The sequence below is a fragment of the Staurois parvus genome, unplaced genomic scaffold (assembly GCF_062004578.1).
Source record: "Staurois parvus isolate SC_StPar_1 unplaced genomic scaffold, SC_StPar_1.0 ptg000832l, whole genome shotgun sequence".
Lineage (NCBI taxonomy): Eukaryota > Metazoa > Chordata > Amphibia > Anura > Ranidae > Staurois > Staurois parvus.
Window position 1 is genome coordinate 4,925,688 of NW_028318628.1, and position 15,538 is coordinate 4,941,225.

The 15,538-nt window shown below is 39.9% G+C and overlaps 1 protein-coding gene across 1 annotated transcript in view; it reads right to left on the reverse strand.

The window, feature by feature from the left end:
* Positions 1 to 15,538, reverse strand: part of NCAPH2 (non-SMC condensin II complex subunit H2) — a 45,074-nt gene that overhangs the window by 14,650 nt on the left and 14,886 nt on the right. Inside the window, exons 6-17 of the mRNA XM_089655333.1 lie at positions 15,343 to 15,414; positions 14,913 to 14,992; positions 14,230 to 14,384; positions 13,820 to 13,912; positions 11,667 to 11,767; positions 10,311 to 10,382; positions 6,753 to 6,822; positions 6,556 to 6,663; positions 6,068 to 6,121; positions 5,687 to 5,757; positions 3,156 to 3,261; positions 2,428 to 2,502 (exon numbers count right to left, since the gene is read on the reverse strand). Coding sequence (XP_089511459.1) covers positions 2,428 to 2,502; positions 3,156 to 3,261; positions 5,687 to 5,757; positions 6,068 to 6,121; positions 6,556 to 6,663; positions 6,753 to 6,822; positions 10,311 to 10,382; positions 11,667 to 11,767; positions 13,820 to 13,912; positions 14,230 to 14,384; positions 14,913 to 14,992; positions 15,343 to 15,414 — 1,057 coding nt within the window. The remainder of the gene's footprint in view (positions 1 to 2,427; positions 2,503 to 3,155; positions 3,262 to 5,686; positions 5,758 to 6,067; positions 6,122 to 6,555; positions 6,664 to 6,752; positions 6,823 to 10,310; positions 10,383 to 11,666; positions 11,768 to 13,819; positions 13,913 to 14,229; positions 14,385 to 14,912; positions 14,993 to 15,342; positions 15,415 to 15,538) is intronic.

A 15,538-nucleotide genomic window follows, 5' to 3' on the forward strand; every position in this document is an offset into this window, starting at 1 on the left:
ATGTATATTAAAAATCTTTCTCATCTACATTTATTACACCTGAAGACAGAGTTAAAGTGGTTGTAAACCTCAGACATGAAATATGAACAAAGCATATCCCTCTATAGTGTGTACATGTCTCAACTGTCTCTTTCTGACACCAAGACAAAAATGGTGACAGGGGAGGGACCTCCAGCAGATTGACAGCCTTCATCTTTTAGTTGTGAGGAAACTTCTGTGCCTGATGTTTGTCACCTCTGTGAAGTTGGAAGGTTTATTATAAATGTTTCCATACTATAAGTTGATTTGTGTAGCTCTATCTTAGATAACAGGACTATTAGTACATACACTAGATTGCCAAAAGTATTGGGACACCTGCCTTTACATGCACATGAACTTTAATGGCATCCCAGTCTTAGTCCGTATGGTTCAATACTGAGTTGGCCCACCCTTTGCAGCTATAACAGCTTCAACTTATCTAGGAAAGCTGTCCACAAGGTTTAGGAGTGTGTCCATGGGAATGTTTGACCATTCTTCCAGAAGAGCATTCATGAGGTCAGGCACTGATGTCGGAAGAGAAGGCCTGGCTCGTAGTCTCCACTCTAATTCATCCCAAAGATGTTCTGTCAGGATAAGGTTCAGGCCAGTCAAGACAAGTTCCTCCACCCCAAACTAGCTCATCCATGTCTTTATGGACCATGCTTTGTGCACTGGTGCGCAATCATGTTGGAACAGGTAGGGGTCATCCCCTAAATGTTCACACAAAGTTGGAAGCATGAAATTGTCCAAAATGTCTTGGTATGCTGACGCCTTAAGAGTTCTTTTTATTGGAACTAAGGGGAAAAGACCAACTCCTGAAAAACAACCCCACACCTTAAACCCCCCTCCACCAAACTTTACACACGAGTCAATACAGTCAGGTAAGTACCGTTCTCCTGGCAAACGCCAAACCCAGACACGTCAATCGGATTTGTCAGACAGAAAGCGTGATTCGTCACTCCAGAGAACACGTCTCCATTACTCTAGAGTCCAGTAGTGCCATGCTTTACACTACTGCATCTGACACATTGCATTGCACTTGGTGATGTAAGGCTTGGATGCAGCTGCTCGGCCATGGAAATCCATTCCATGAAGCTTTCTATGCACTGTTGTGGTAATCTGAAGGCCACACAAAGTTTGGAGGTTTTTAGCTATCGACTCTGCAGACAGTTGGCGAATTCTGCACACTTCAGCATGCGCGTACCCCCCTCTATTGTTTCACATGGCTGTTGTTCCCAGTAGCTTCCACTTTGTTATAATACCACTGACAGTTGACCATGGAATATTTAGTAGGAAGGAAATTTCACGGATGGCCTCATTGCACAGGTGGCAACCTATCATGGTACCACGCCTGAATTCACTGAGCTCTTTAGAGCGACTCATTCTTTCACAAATGTTTATAGAAGCAGTCTGCATGCCTAGGTGCTTGATTTTATACACATGTGGCCATAGAGGTGATTGGAACACCTGAATCCAATGATTTTGAGGGGTGTCCCAATACTTTTGGCAATATACTGTATATTTTTGCTGTCCTATCCTTGGGAATATATTTTTGTCTAGGGATTTTCCCAGGACAAAGTTTGTTTGTATAAATCTGTGTGTAATATTTGGGGGTTTTTTTGTCTTTAGTGGCAATTCTATGCAGTAATCTGTAAATCTCCTGAGGAAGCCAATGATTGGAGAAACATGTTGAGTTGAAGCTGCTGCACATATGTTCTTGAGCCACATGGATTCTTTTGGTGGTTTTAAACTGTACAAACACAAAATATGTTGTCTTAACTTTTCTGTCTCTGTAATAAAAATGTGGATGCTTTTATAGATTGTCTGTCTTTTTGGCACCTGAAAATTCCCTATATTTCAAACAAGTTTGGTGTTCTGTTCCTGTGAGCTGTGTGGAGGGGGGAAGGTTTCTTCCCTCCAATCATTTTCTCAGAGCTCCGCTTACTGAGCTCTGCAAAGTGTAATTTCAGTTGTCCACCCCCTTTCTTCTCAACTCTGACAAGCTTTATGAATTCTGTGCTTTGAACAGATGTAGAGAAATGAAGACTGCAGATAAACAGGTACAATTTATGTACAGTACATTTTGAGGCCAGTCACTTCACTGGGTATATGTAAGGGTTTACAACCACTTTAAGTATCTCAAAGCCATCTTAGAACAGATAATTCACAAGCAGGTGTGTATATAGCTGAAATTAAAGAGAATCTTCACTTTTTTTTTTCTTTCCCACCAAAAAAAGTCAGTTTGTGCTTAACCCTTCATTCTTTAGATGTACTACGTCTGTCCAAAGTGCTTAACTACTTAAGCCTTTTTGGAGTGTATTTAAGTGTGAAACCCTGTTATAAACATTTCCAAATAACATGACCACCTCTTCCTTCCAAGGGACCACAACATCCCACTTCTAGCATTACCAATATTTTCACACGCTGGCTCTTCTGTCAAAACGGCAGGAAAATTTTGCCCCAAATCTTCATGGTCAGAAAGGTCTACATAAAAAAAAAATCAAAGAGCAACAAATAAGACTGAGTAAAGGTAATTGAGAAAATTGCAATGGAACAGTAAGATCAGTTACAGAGTCAACGTTACATAGTTTATAAGGTTAAAAAGACAAAAAACGAAACAAAAAATAAATAAAAACACGCAGGTCCCTCCTTCCAGCGTGCTTGCGTGTGTATTGTATTCTCTAACAATTCCCATAGTCCCGTGTATTATGCTTTCTGATGAAGACATCTGAAAGTCTTTAGTTGCTGACGCTCTCAGTACCACTTTCTGGCAGAGGGCTTTCTACATACTTACAGCTCTAACAGTAAAGAGGCCTATCCACAATCGAAGGTAAATCCCTTTCCAATTTGTATTCAATAGAAACTACACTCCTTAAAAGAACCTGTGACTGTGTTGAGTTCAACTTACTTATATTTTGCCATCCTGACACATGTATAGTACAATGCAGATACTGAATATGTCAGGGTATTTAATGTCAGATGCTTATTTGCATATTAGCTCTCAAACCCCCAAAAATTATACTTTAAAACCATTATACTTTATCAGCTCATTTACTCCAAGTCAAGGAAATGTCAACTTTAGGACCAGTATTAGTTTAATTCATGCAAATAGGGAGAATCAGAGAATTTAAGCAAACCTGCACAATCCTCATGATCAAGATAGTCATCTTCACGTGGCTCCTCCATTTGATTAGCTGGTTCTTCCTCAGCAAGCAAGTCTGCTACCTTGGTAACTAGTGGTCCCTAACAAGAAATGTACAAGCTAATAAAAGATTTGCAATTGAGGCTGTCTCCAAAAATTACATTTGCGGAGGAACGCATAAGTGTTAGAAAGGCATCACATTTTGTATTCACAGACAGCCTGCTGTCGTCTCAAAATGTGCAACAATGAGTTTTGCCTATGTATGCCAGTCATCAGATTTTTATCTTTAACAAACACTACTTAAATGTTACCAAGATTGGCATTATATGGAAACTTAAAATATGATTTTTTTTTAAAAACTCCAGTTCTTTAAGTTCATTAAGGCCTCGTTTACACCATAAGTGCAGAAAAACTGATGGAAACTGGAGCATAGATTTCACTTGCAGAGACATCAGTTTTCATGCGCGCTTTAATAAGTTATGAATGCTGCAGATTTTTTTCTGCACAGGAATCTGCATGAGATACTAGTGTTGTAGTGTGAACAGGACACAGAAAACAACGGATTTCATTGTGGCCCTGCAGAACGCGAGCAGAAAAACGGACGTGTCTGCACCATGGTGTGAACGAGCCCTTAGGGATCAAACACACCTAGAAGATATATAGCCTGGCTATAAGAGCCAATGGCTCCTGTTGCTGTGTCTCAGCCAATGAGGAGAAGGAGAACTGGGAGAGCCCCTGTTCTTGTGCACATTGTTGGATCAAGATGGGGCTCAGGTTAGTATTTAATGGAGGGCTGATGCTAGCGGAAGTTTTTTTACCTTAAAAGGCCAGGTTCACACCTGTGCGTTTTTTATGCATTTTGCATGCCATTGATCATTATTTCCTATGGATCACGTTCATATCTATGCATTTTTTTGGAAAGGGTGAGGGACTTATTTCCTACAGCAGTTTGCATTTTTAGCTAAAGAGACTTAAATGGTACCACATATAAAATGCAAGTGGTGCGTTTTTAATCTGCCCAGCAACAAGTTGGCCAAAATGTAAAAAAAAAAATTGAAATATAAAATGCAAAACCCATCAAAAACGTGTTTGCAAAAACGCACCACAGAAATGGATCAAACGCAAACTGCATAGGTGTGAACCTAGCCTAATGCAGAAAATGCCTTCACAACTACTTGTCCATGGGGCATTGTTGAGCAAAATGTTTTGGTTGAGTGAACACCTTTTCAAGGTGAGCCCAGGCTGCATACAACATATCCTGTAAAAGAGGGAAAGACTGGGAAGCTGTGGTGGGTACCATGATACCAATGACCTTAGGGGGACCGAGGGCTCATGAAGCGGTAATTTTAAGTTGGTCTGAATCACCTTTGCGAAAAATTCCATGAAAGCTTAAGGAGTAGCTTAAGGGTAAATGATGGCTTGTTGGACTGGATAGCAGATTATGGCCTTGGATATCTACAGAATTCTGCATTGACTTTCTGGTATTAAAAAATGTTCACAATATTTCCAACTTTTTAAAAGATTGTGCACATTAAGGTAAAGAGCCTTAACATCCAGTTGATAAGAATCTTCCTGCAGCAAATCAAAGAGGGACAGAAAAAAATCATTAATGAAATAAAGAGATTTTTTTTCTTTTTTTTCGCAAAAGCAAAAAAGGAGTTGAATAGCTTCCTTGTCCTTATGCAGGGCCAGGAAAGAAATAACCAGGAAAGGTCTGCCAGTTTAGAAACATGCCAGACAGTACTAACAGCCACTGGCAGGGCAAATTTCTCCACCAGCAAGAGGGAAGGAATCTTGCAAATTCAAGAGGGAGGGGCAGAACTGGGAGGACAATATTAAGGGTCCACTTTGGAACAGGAGGTCCTGCAGGTGTTAAACATTTTCAGGCACATACTTAGGGCCTTGTAGATGGAAGCAAGTAATGTGATCTAGTTGTATAATAGATCAGTATATGTAAGATGCTATGTTTACATGGCTACCAAGACAGTTAACGCCTGAGGAATGAGTGTGAATCCTGCTCAGGCAGTTCACACGTGAAGGAAGATGTTCCACAAACCTCCTGGACCTCTGGTTCTATAGACTATGCATTCCACAGTGTTTTTGAGGCCAAAATGGCTGTGGCCTAATGAGAGTACATGTAAACAGTGTAAGCAGACACTCATAGGAAGCTTGCCAAGAGTAAGACTAGATGGAATGGGTCTACTAGTTCATAAAGGGCTGGGAGCCCAAAATAAAAGCCTAGGAGGTGGTAAGAAGCGCTAGGGAAGAGGTGACTTGGTCAGAGGTAAAACAATCCAGTAGGATGACAGATAAAGGCAGACAAAGTGTTTTCCCCCCAGGGATGTGGGCTCTTAGGTTAGCAGAAGTGCCCTTTCAACGACCCTTCAGATCCAGTGATCCTGGATTTTGCAATGTAGGGGCAGGTGTGTGGTGTCTACTACAAAACTCTTAGCTCAATGGGTAAAAACAGCATAGCATAGAACTTTCTATGAACAGTTGTGCATTACTGATGTGAAACACCATTACCATTCTTTTTTGGAGTTGCTTCTGAACGGTTAATTTTTCCTTGGCATGCTTCCAGTACAACACATCCAAATCTGCAAAGAGCAAAAATAAAACAACTCAAAAAAGACTAACGAGAAAACTCAAAAACAGAAAAATTCAAATGAAGCCCCAAAAGAGTAAAAAAAAAACCAAACACTTGGTTTTAGGCTGTGCAAGATATTTCTAGATGTTACAGACATTACACTCATTGCAGGTAGCTAAAGTCAATAAAGGGGCACATACAAACTGAAAAACTCTTCAATAAAAACTGCAACACTTCCTTTACGTATGGCTTTTTTCAAATAAACCCATTTATATTTAACAGCTAAGAAAAATTTTCAGTATTTTCACTGCAAAACGTACCTGAAAATGTGGGACCTTTCTTTTTATGTTTCACAGCTTCTGTCCCATCCCAATCTGAAAAACAATCATTTGCATAGAAAATGACTCAATATCAAGCTAAAGGTTGCGGGCAAGGAAAAGCAACGTTCTTAACAGTTTATACAGGTAAAAACGAAAAAGTGGAGTCAGCAGCCTGGCTGTGTAGCATATCTATGCAAATCTCAGGAACTGATCAAATGAAATACAAATCTTTAATAATCAATACAGTTCATACATATGTAATCATGTGGACTTTGCCATTTTCCTGGCGTTCAACAATAAACATTTCCACTGCAATCACTTTAGGAAAAAGGTGTGATTTGCAGTTTTGTCCAAAAAATTCAAGACCGCCTAAAATAATCTTGGTGAGTGATCAGTATAACTGAACACGATATTTTTCTTGTATGAAATGGGTACTGCCTAAACAAAATTGCTGCTACTTTAAGCATACCCTCACAAAAAATACTCACATGTAGAGGAAAACCACTTTAAGAAATCCTGCAGCTTACATGGAAGTTTCCTCTTCCTTTTATTTGAGGACGCATCTATTACCCCTCGAGGAACTGTGTAGTGTTTTCCTTACATTAAAAAAAAAAAAAAAAAAAAAGTTAGGTTATGGAAATAAAATTCTCAAAAAAAGAGAAGAGAAATTTGAGAAACACCTTACCTTTTTTAAAAGGTTTATCTTCCCTGGACTCAAAGGGGTCCAGACTGTGCCATGCATCAAAAAGGTTATCCTAGGCAATAGGGAGACAGAAATACTTCTTACAAATAGGATTCATACTTAAAGAGTAACACCATTTTTGTTGAGAAGAAACATTCCCCTACCCGTTTCTTCTCTAAAGAAAAAAAGGTTTCTTCTGTGCAATGTGAATCTGAATGGGAATGACCTTACGGGTCCATTCACACTGGCTTAACCGCTTCCCATCCGCCCTATAGCAAAAATACTGCTACAGGGTGGCATGGAAGCGCAAAATCATAATATATATATATATATATATATATATATATACACACACAAGTGATTTTGCATTTCTGGGTAGGGGGTGCGCGGCCTACCCGCTCCACCATTTGCGGCCGCCAATCGCTGTGTCCCGGCCGTTGATTATTCGCCGAAGCCCGGTGATTTTCGCCGATCTCCTACCTGGAAGAGAACTGCTTTGTTTACCAACAGTTCTCCTCCCTGTCAGCTTGGGCACACTGCTTTGGATGGTTGTGCATGGCACAGCCATCCAAAGCAGTGTGCTTACAGTGAAGCACACGGACACAGCACCCTAGTATAACACTCCCAGCACACAGTTAACCCTTTGATAATCCCTCATAACCCTTTCCTGCCCAGTGCCATTAGTACAGTCAGTGCTTTTTTTTTTTTCTTAGCACTGACCACTGTATTGGTATCACAGGGGATATCAATGACACCAAGTCAGTTCCCCTCAGTGTCAGAATGCCCGCAGTCCCACTAGAAGTTGCTGATTGCCGCCATTACTAGTAAAAAAAAATTTAAAATAAAAAAAAATTCCAGTATCTATATCGCCATTTGTAAACACTAAAAAAAACTTTCATGTAAACCATTTAATTTACACACTGTGATTTTTTTTTTTTTTTAGCAAAGACATGCAGCGGAATACATTTTGGCCTAAATTTATGAGGAAATTTGATTAAAATTTTTTTCACTGGACATTTTTAATAGCAAAAAGTCAAAAATATTGTTTGTTTCTCAAAATTGTCAGTCTTTTGTTATAGCGCAAAAACAAAAAAACCCAAACAAAAACAAAAAAATGCACAGGCGATCAAAAACCACCAAAAGCTCAATTTGTGTGGGGAGACGTAAATTTCATTTGGGTGGAGCGTTGCATGACCGCGCAATTGTCAGTTAAAGTAACGCAGCGCCGGAATGCAAAAAAATGGCCTGGTCAGGAAGGGGGGTAAAACCTCACAGACATGCTGTGGAGCGCTGTGGTAGTTCACGGAAACTTCATGTCAGAATATCTGCTTAACCGTACATCCCATACAGCAAGATTTTCTGACAGGTCTGCAAGAGACCTGCATGGTATGCTGGTGCAATGCTTTAGAGGCTCCTTTGGACAAAAATAACAAATGCACATTTTTTTTACCAGCAAAAAAAAAAAAAAAAAAAAAAGTGCACTTATTTTTTGTCCAAAAAGGTAAACTTTAACTTTTTTTTTCCCACCATATAGGGGACACAAATTCCCCTATGTGACGATGTTTTCGTGACAGGTTTCTCTTTATTGAGACCCTGCATGTCTCCTCTGTGACCTATTAGATGTATTGCAATTCAAACAGCATTGGTAGGGTGTGTTAGCTTATCATTGCCGGGGGCAGCAGAGCCACCTGACTGCTTCCACCTGACAGTTTTATACACAATCCCGGTGGCTGCAGCCCGGCCCCCCCCTACAGTGTACGTACTTGGCAGCGAAAGGATTCAGCTCAGCGTTTAGAGGCAGAAAAAAAAAAAACCCTTCTGTTTTGTGTTTGAGAGCGGTTTTCTGGCAGAAAAAAAAATGCTAAATGCTCTTCAGAGCTGCTACATGCTCCTAAACGCTAGTGCAAAAAAACGCTCAAAATTGGCATTTTTTTTTTCTGCCAAGAGCACTGGCACTTTTTTTAAGCCAGTGTGTGTGTGAGTGGACCCTTATCAGCTGATGCACTTAAAGTGTTCTAATGAGAAAAGCTGCTGGGTCTGCATCCCTTTAGAAGTGCTTAACCCCTTAGGAGTCTCTCACCCATTGTAAAATAATTGTTGCAAAGGAAGCCTAAAATCTGACTTGTATCCGAGTGCAGACTTTTGGGAAAATCAGCGAGATATGAGCACATGCACAAAATGACATTTCTGGGGAAGTTCTGTGTACAGAAGGCTTGCCATATTGCATTAAAATGTACAGACAATTACAGCGCTATTTTTAAATAACATTTAATTACAATATGGCTTGCGTAACAACTGTGTATGCTGTAACTCAAGAAAGATTTAATTTTTAAATTGACCCCGTTCTCCTTGTAACAAATGTAGGGTAAAGCCACCCTGTAAAAAGAATAAGCTAAATACTTGCCTTTGTCAAAGGCGATGTTAAATCTTTTACTCTATTGAAGAGCTCAGACCGGTGCTACTCTCTAGTTTCTTGCACTATTCCTTACACCTCTACAAGACAGTATTGATATTGGGATGTGCAGAAGGAAAAAAATCTTCAAGCAGGAGACAAGCTGACACAAATGGAAATGTCAGATAGTTGTGGTTCCCACAGCTCACCAAGTGAGCAAAAATGTAAAATGCCAGTAAGGTATTTAAAGGGTTAGCTCACCTTTACCAAAAAACTGACTATACAGATAAGGGGTGTCTATAGATATTTATGTACCTCATGATGCCTGACTGGAAAACTTCTAGGCTGTTGCTAACAGATGCCCAGCTGTTACTGATCACCCCTACCATCACAGGAGTGAGCTCTCAAATGCAGAGCTTAGCACTACTGAATCAAGGGAGAGAAGGCGCATTTGAGGGGGTTTAAATAGGAGAGAGCCAACTCCTGTGACGGTGAAGAGTAACAGATAGGACATTGCTAAGAAAAGCCTAAAAGTTTTCCAGACAGACTTCATGGGGTACGGAAATGGCCTACACCTAAAGCCCATAGTCTGTATATAAAAGCTGCACAGCTTGCTTTTATATACAGACATCCCTTATCTGTGTAGGTTATTTTTTGGTAAAGGTGAACTATCCCTTTAAATGAAAGGCTATTTTTTTTCCCCCACATAAAGGAGACTGAATTGATTTCAGTAAACAAGACAACAATTGTCTAACTCTGCTATAGCCTGCGGCACGAATCAGTGTACTCTGGCGACAGGAAGACTCCCTATCAGAATACAAAAACACCATGGGAAGAATCCACTGAGAATGTGTTGATGGGGGAATCTGATCAGTTCTTTTTCATTCAACCTACTGGTTGAACGAAAAAAAAAATATGACTCATCTATGGTCAACTTAACACTGCCCTCTCCTCTGATGAACAATGCTGCCATTCAATGGCTTCTGTGTCCCTTCATCAAGAGTGTAGGTACCCCGAGACAGGAAGTGTATTACTGGCCACATCACCAGGTAAAGATAAAAAAAGTTTATAAAATAAAAACGAATGCAGGCACAACATTTAAGGATTGTGAAGCTGCAATATATTACATTTTGGGTTTGGGGTTTAATCGTTTAATATAGGTACTCTACCTTGTTATTTGTGATGGGTATTTCCTTGACTTGCCTTTGCCGAAGTACATAGCCTCTCTCTTCTGTTTGAATCTACAATGTAAAAATCAGACAAAAAAGAAAAAATATGTTTTATCAATCACTTCACACACAGAAAGCTATGGACTGAAACAGATTATACAAACATACTGGACACCAAGCAGTCTTCTGAAGTACCTCACTGCTTGGCCTGCTGCCATCCAAGATATTTCTCTGTGAAAGCTTTTTTGGAAGCATATAGGTGCCATGATGAATATTTAATTACTTCTGACTGACAGTGCATGAGAAGTTGTGACAGACAACAGAGTCTGCACAACTCCTGCCCTCCATATCCTCTGAAAGCTCTCAGGACATAACATCTGCAGCTCTGACATGTAATATTGCCACCAAAAATATTGTAAATTGCAATTTTACTAAAATAACTTCCAAAATCTTTTTCAGGAATTAAGAAGGTGCATCCTTCAGTAGATTTAATGCGAACTTCTCAAGATTTGTCCCGCTGACCTCTCAAGATTTGTCCCACTGCTTCACTTGAGTTTGACATGCCTGGCTTAAGCTAAATTCTCACTTCAACATCACATGGAACCTTCTGCAGTTTACAAACTGCTCAGAGTTGCACTCCTAGTGTATTAGCTATCAGCAGTGCCCATCATTGTCAAGTGGGAAGAAATGTTTATTACATAAATAAGGACGCTGTCAAGAGGCTGTCTTCACTTAGTTTTAACCGCCTGCTGACTGCATCACTTAGATGTATGGTGGCAGAATGGCTTTCCTACGCTGGATCAGGTATCTAACACGTGATCCAGCTCTTCCAGGTAGGGATCACATGCACCAGCCCTCCTGGCTGTGCTGTGATTAGTTACAGCACAAGCCGATCAGCAGGTTCCGGCCAATGACTGATGGCCAGGACCTGCTGATCAGCGAAGCAGATGACAGGACAGAGCCCTGTGAATGTAAACAAAAATGTTTATTAAAAAACTTTCGATTTTTTTTCGTTTATGTTTATGTGAAAAGAAATTATATAAATTTTGTTTGCGTACAGCATTGTGTGACTGCGCTATCACCAGTGAACGTAGCGCAGTGCTAAATAGCAAAAAATGGCCTGGTCAGGAAGGGGGTATAATCTTCCAGAGCAGAAATATGAAATACTAACAGTCACAAACAAGGTATTCCTATGAATGCCCTATAAAAGGTGTAAAACCGAAAAGAACCAAACCCTCCGTGGTTAGTCAGTTCCCAGAAAACAATTAAATATTCTTACTATTGTTTCATATAGGACTACAAAACAAAGAACAGTCACTTTAAAAGCAGAAAACTTAAAGGAACTTTTAATGATACCTGTTGTCGTTCAATATGTTCTGCAGGTTCCATGTTTTCATCTTCTGCTTCATGGTGATCATTTAGAGGGACAAAGATATCATCCCCATTATTTGGCGGGGCTAAGTAAGAGAAACATACATTTTACTAGGTTATATCTAGATTTCTTTTAACCCTTTCACGGACAGGTCCTGCGCTCCACTTTTAAACTCAGGTGGCCAAACCATTTTTGCAATTTTTCCATTGCTTTTTTATTTCTCCCTTACAGCTTTCCGAGTTTGTGAAAGACCCACCAAACTATATATTTTCTGAAAGCACATGACCAGTAGAATAAAAACAAGGCGCTACTAATTTTTTTAAGGCCCTACGATATTTCATCATGGTTAGCAGATACAAACACAGCAAATTTTGTAAAATTCCTACAAAATATAAAAGCTAAACCTGTATTGAGTTAATATTTGTAAGTTATAAATTGCACGCTTTTGGAAAACTGTAAATAACTTTCTCTAACAATCTGAGAGGTTTTCACTTTTGTAAAAAAGTACCACCCCCCCAAACCATACATTTTCTGAAAGCATAGAACCAGAAGAATAAAAAAAGAAGGTGCTGCTGATTTTTCTGTTTGCCCCAAAATAGTTGCACAAATACAATGTAACTTACAAAACTCCTGCTAAATTCCTACTAAGGCCTTATTCACATGGGGCATACTAAAGCATACACCCATGGAGGACCACGTTTACCAACACAGGGATTCCCATTCAGGTCAACTGGAACGCTGAGGCTGCAAGGACAGAGCCACTGCTCCCCATCTGACATCCATGCGGGGGTAGGTGCATTACCCCAAACACAGAGTGAGTTCAGGGACATGCATCCACACAGATGTCATGTTTGGAGCAGTGGCTGTGTCCAAGCAGCCACTGTGTCCCAATTGACATGAATGGAACTGTCTGCACAGGGATGCATGGAACACTTGTGTATCCCTGTGCAGTCAAACACGGCTTTGCTGTAGTATGTCCTGCGCGAACGAGACCTGTTTTTTTTGTTTTACAATTATTTTTATTTTTTTTTTAAAGGAGTAAAATTTTATTTTTAATATTGGGGGGGGAGCTTTGGTGAGATATCAGACCCCAAATGTCTCTTTTTTGAAACAGAAAAAGACTGAAGACAGTCCCTTTCTCTGCAGCCTCAGCTACAATGCAGATGAATGAACAGGAGTCTCTGTATAGACTCCTATTCATTCACAAATTGAGGCATAGTAAACAAAGTTAAAGGAGGGACTGGAGGGGAAGCCAGTGATTGCAGTGACAGGGGTAGGGTAAAGGGCGTGTCACAATTTAAACGAATATCTCTTTTCAGCGGCTTGTTAGCTATCCGTTTGTTCAGCAGAGTCTAAGCTCATGGTTACTTTAGTGACCATGAGTTTGTAGCAAAAGGAGGAATAGGTCTGTACAGCATATGGACCTGACCAGCTGGAAGCAATTCTGTAGGTCCATACACCATATGGTCCTGGCAGAAAAAGGGTTAAAGACAATATGGTATCTCACAAAAACATAACTACTGCCTTACATTGGAGCAGCCAAGTACACACGGTTGCTATATTTGAGATTTTGTAAAAGCTGCTATTACTGACAAACTGCAAACTAAATTTTACTAACACCTAAGTGCAGAGAACCATGCTAATAGACAGCAGTGAAAGCCTTCATCACTGAAAGTAAACACAAAACAGAGAAAAGGGATTTTAATGCTTTTGTGACTTTAACCTTAAAGAATTTTCTTACTCGGTTTTTGTGGTTTTTTTTTTTTATTTAACCCCTGGCTGCCTCCTCTGGGTTCTTGCATCCAGCCCCCGATGATGTTGTGATTTCCTGCTCTTGCAACCTCTGGATTATGTAACATGGTATCCCAGGAGGTTGTGGAAGCAGCACAAGTCATTCTTGTTCAAGTTGCAGATAAGTGTCGGGATACTTGTTTAGGAGCGTGAAGGCCCACTTTAAATGCCAAGACCAAATCTAGTAGTGGAAGTATACTTCCGTTAACACTAACTGTATCCAGGCTCTTTTACACTGTGCGGTAATCTCTGAAGAGCGACCTGCATTGGCACAGCCATAATTTTTTTTCATCTGGAATGTGATCATTTTAGGTTGCATACTACTGGAAAAGATATCTGCTCTCACCATCGGCATCAGAGAAATTCAAAACTGGCACTGGATCACCACAACTTTCCTCCATGTTATCATTCCTTTCTGCCTGTTCTGCGTTCATCAAACCTAATGACAAAGAACAAAGACTGCATGGCATTAGTGATCAAGAATATTACTGGGATTTTGTGAGTTAAGCTCTAAATTCAAGTGCTGTGCTGACATTTTCACTCCAAAACATGCAGCATTTCATTTCAAGGGTTAAGCCCACTGGTAGAGGCATATTTGTATATTGTTAAAGATAATACTGTAAAATTAGGTGGGTTGGTTTCCATACAGTTTTTTTCACGTGGCTTTGGGATGTAAATTGCTCTGTGTGAAATTTTTAAAAAAACTTTATATTAACAGATGTAATGCAAAATCTTAAACAATTGAGAAGTCCAAACCTGGACAATTGTTGTCATCCTCTGTCCTTTGTGTATTCTGCTTAAATTGCGTTGGTGACAATATTACCAGCTCTAATGTAAAAGCACCACATGTGTGAGGGGTACAGGTGTTTATTCGGAAATCTTTCCTGCTGGCCAAAATTTCTCCCTTTCGGCTGGAAAAGAAAAGTAAATAGATTGAACAGCTAAGCAACATAAGTTGGCCATTGCTTCAGTGCTCCAGACAAACAGATGGGAATGTATATATGTGAGTAGTTTTAGCTGCCAAAAGGATTTGTACTTCTGTTCAGCCAACCATATGATTGGTACTGAAAGTGTAAATACTTAATTCCCTGGTTCAGCATTACAACTTCCAATGTCACCTCTCTAGCTTCAGCCTGCTCAACAGTTAATGAATCAGCATAAACACACTGTTGAATCGCTACACAATGAGCAAGCATGGTTACAAGAGAATGTACAGCAAATGATACCTGATTTGCCCAGCTGTACAGTGTGACAGATATATGTATGAAGAGAATTGCAAAGTCTGTATACATTTCTAAAGTGTATTTACCCGTCTGCTTGTAATTCTGCTTTAATCTGAATAACTCAAGCATACAAATTAAAAAGTGAATTACATCTAGACAAAAGATGTCCAGGGAAGTACTTCCAGGAGAAGAAAGGTAACAAACTGAAATGCTCACCTGCAAAGGGGGTTAGTTTTCTTTTCCACCTCTTCAGGAGGAACTAGAGCCATAGGCGTTAGGGGAACAATATTCACAGGCTACAACGATAAAAATAAAAAATGGGGTGGGAGAGGGAGAGAGAGGGAGAGAGAGGGAGAGAGAGGGGGAGAGAGGGGGGAGAGAGGGGGAGAGAGGGGGGAGAGAGGGGGAGAGAGGGGGAGAGAGAGGGAGAGAGAGGGGGAGAGAGAGAGAGAGAGAGAGAGAGAGAGAGAGAGAGGGAGAGAGAGGGAGGGAGAGAGAGAGAGAGAGAGAGAGAGAGAGAGAGAGAGAGAGAGAGTTTTATATTTAAAAAAATTACATCTAGATTTGCCAGACATGAGTCTATGTGGCTTAAGATTTGCAGTGTAATTTTATGGATAGTGTATAAAATGGAAAATGAATAGCATACATTTGAATTTTGATCCGTCTTCATGTTCACATTTGTTTTCTTGGGATCCCCAATATCATCTAGGACCAAAAACTAGAACAAAGTCCAAAATGTAAATTTAGAGGACATACTGATATTGCAATAATACAGGTTGTACTAAAAATTACAGAACAATGAATATATTTAGTTACTAAATATTTAAACACTGAAATGTCCA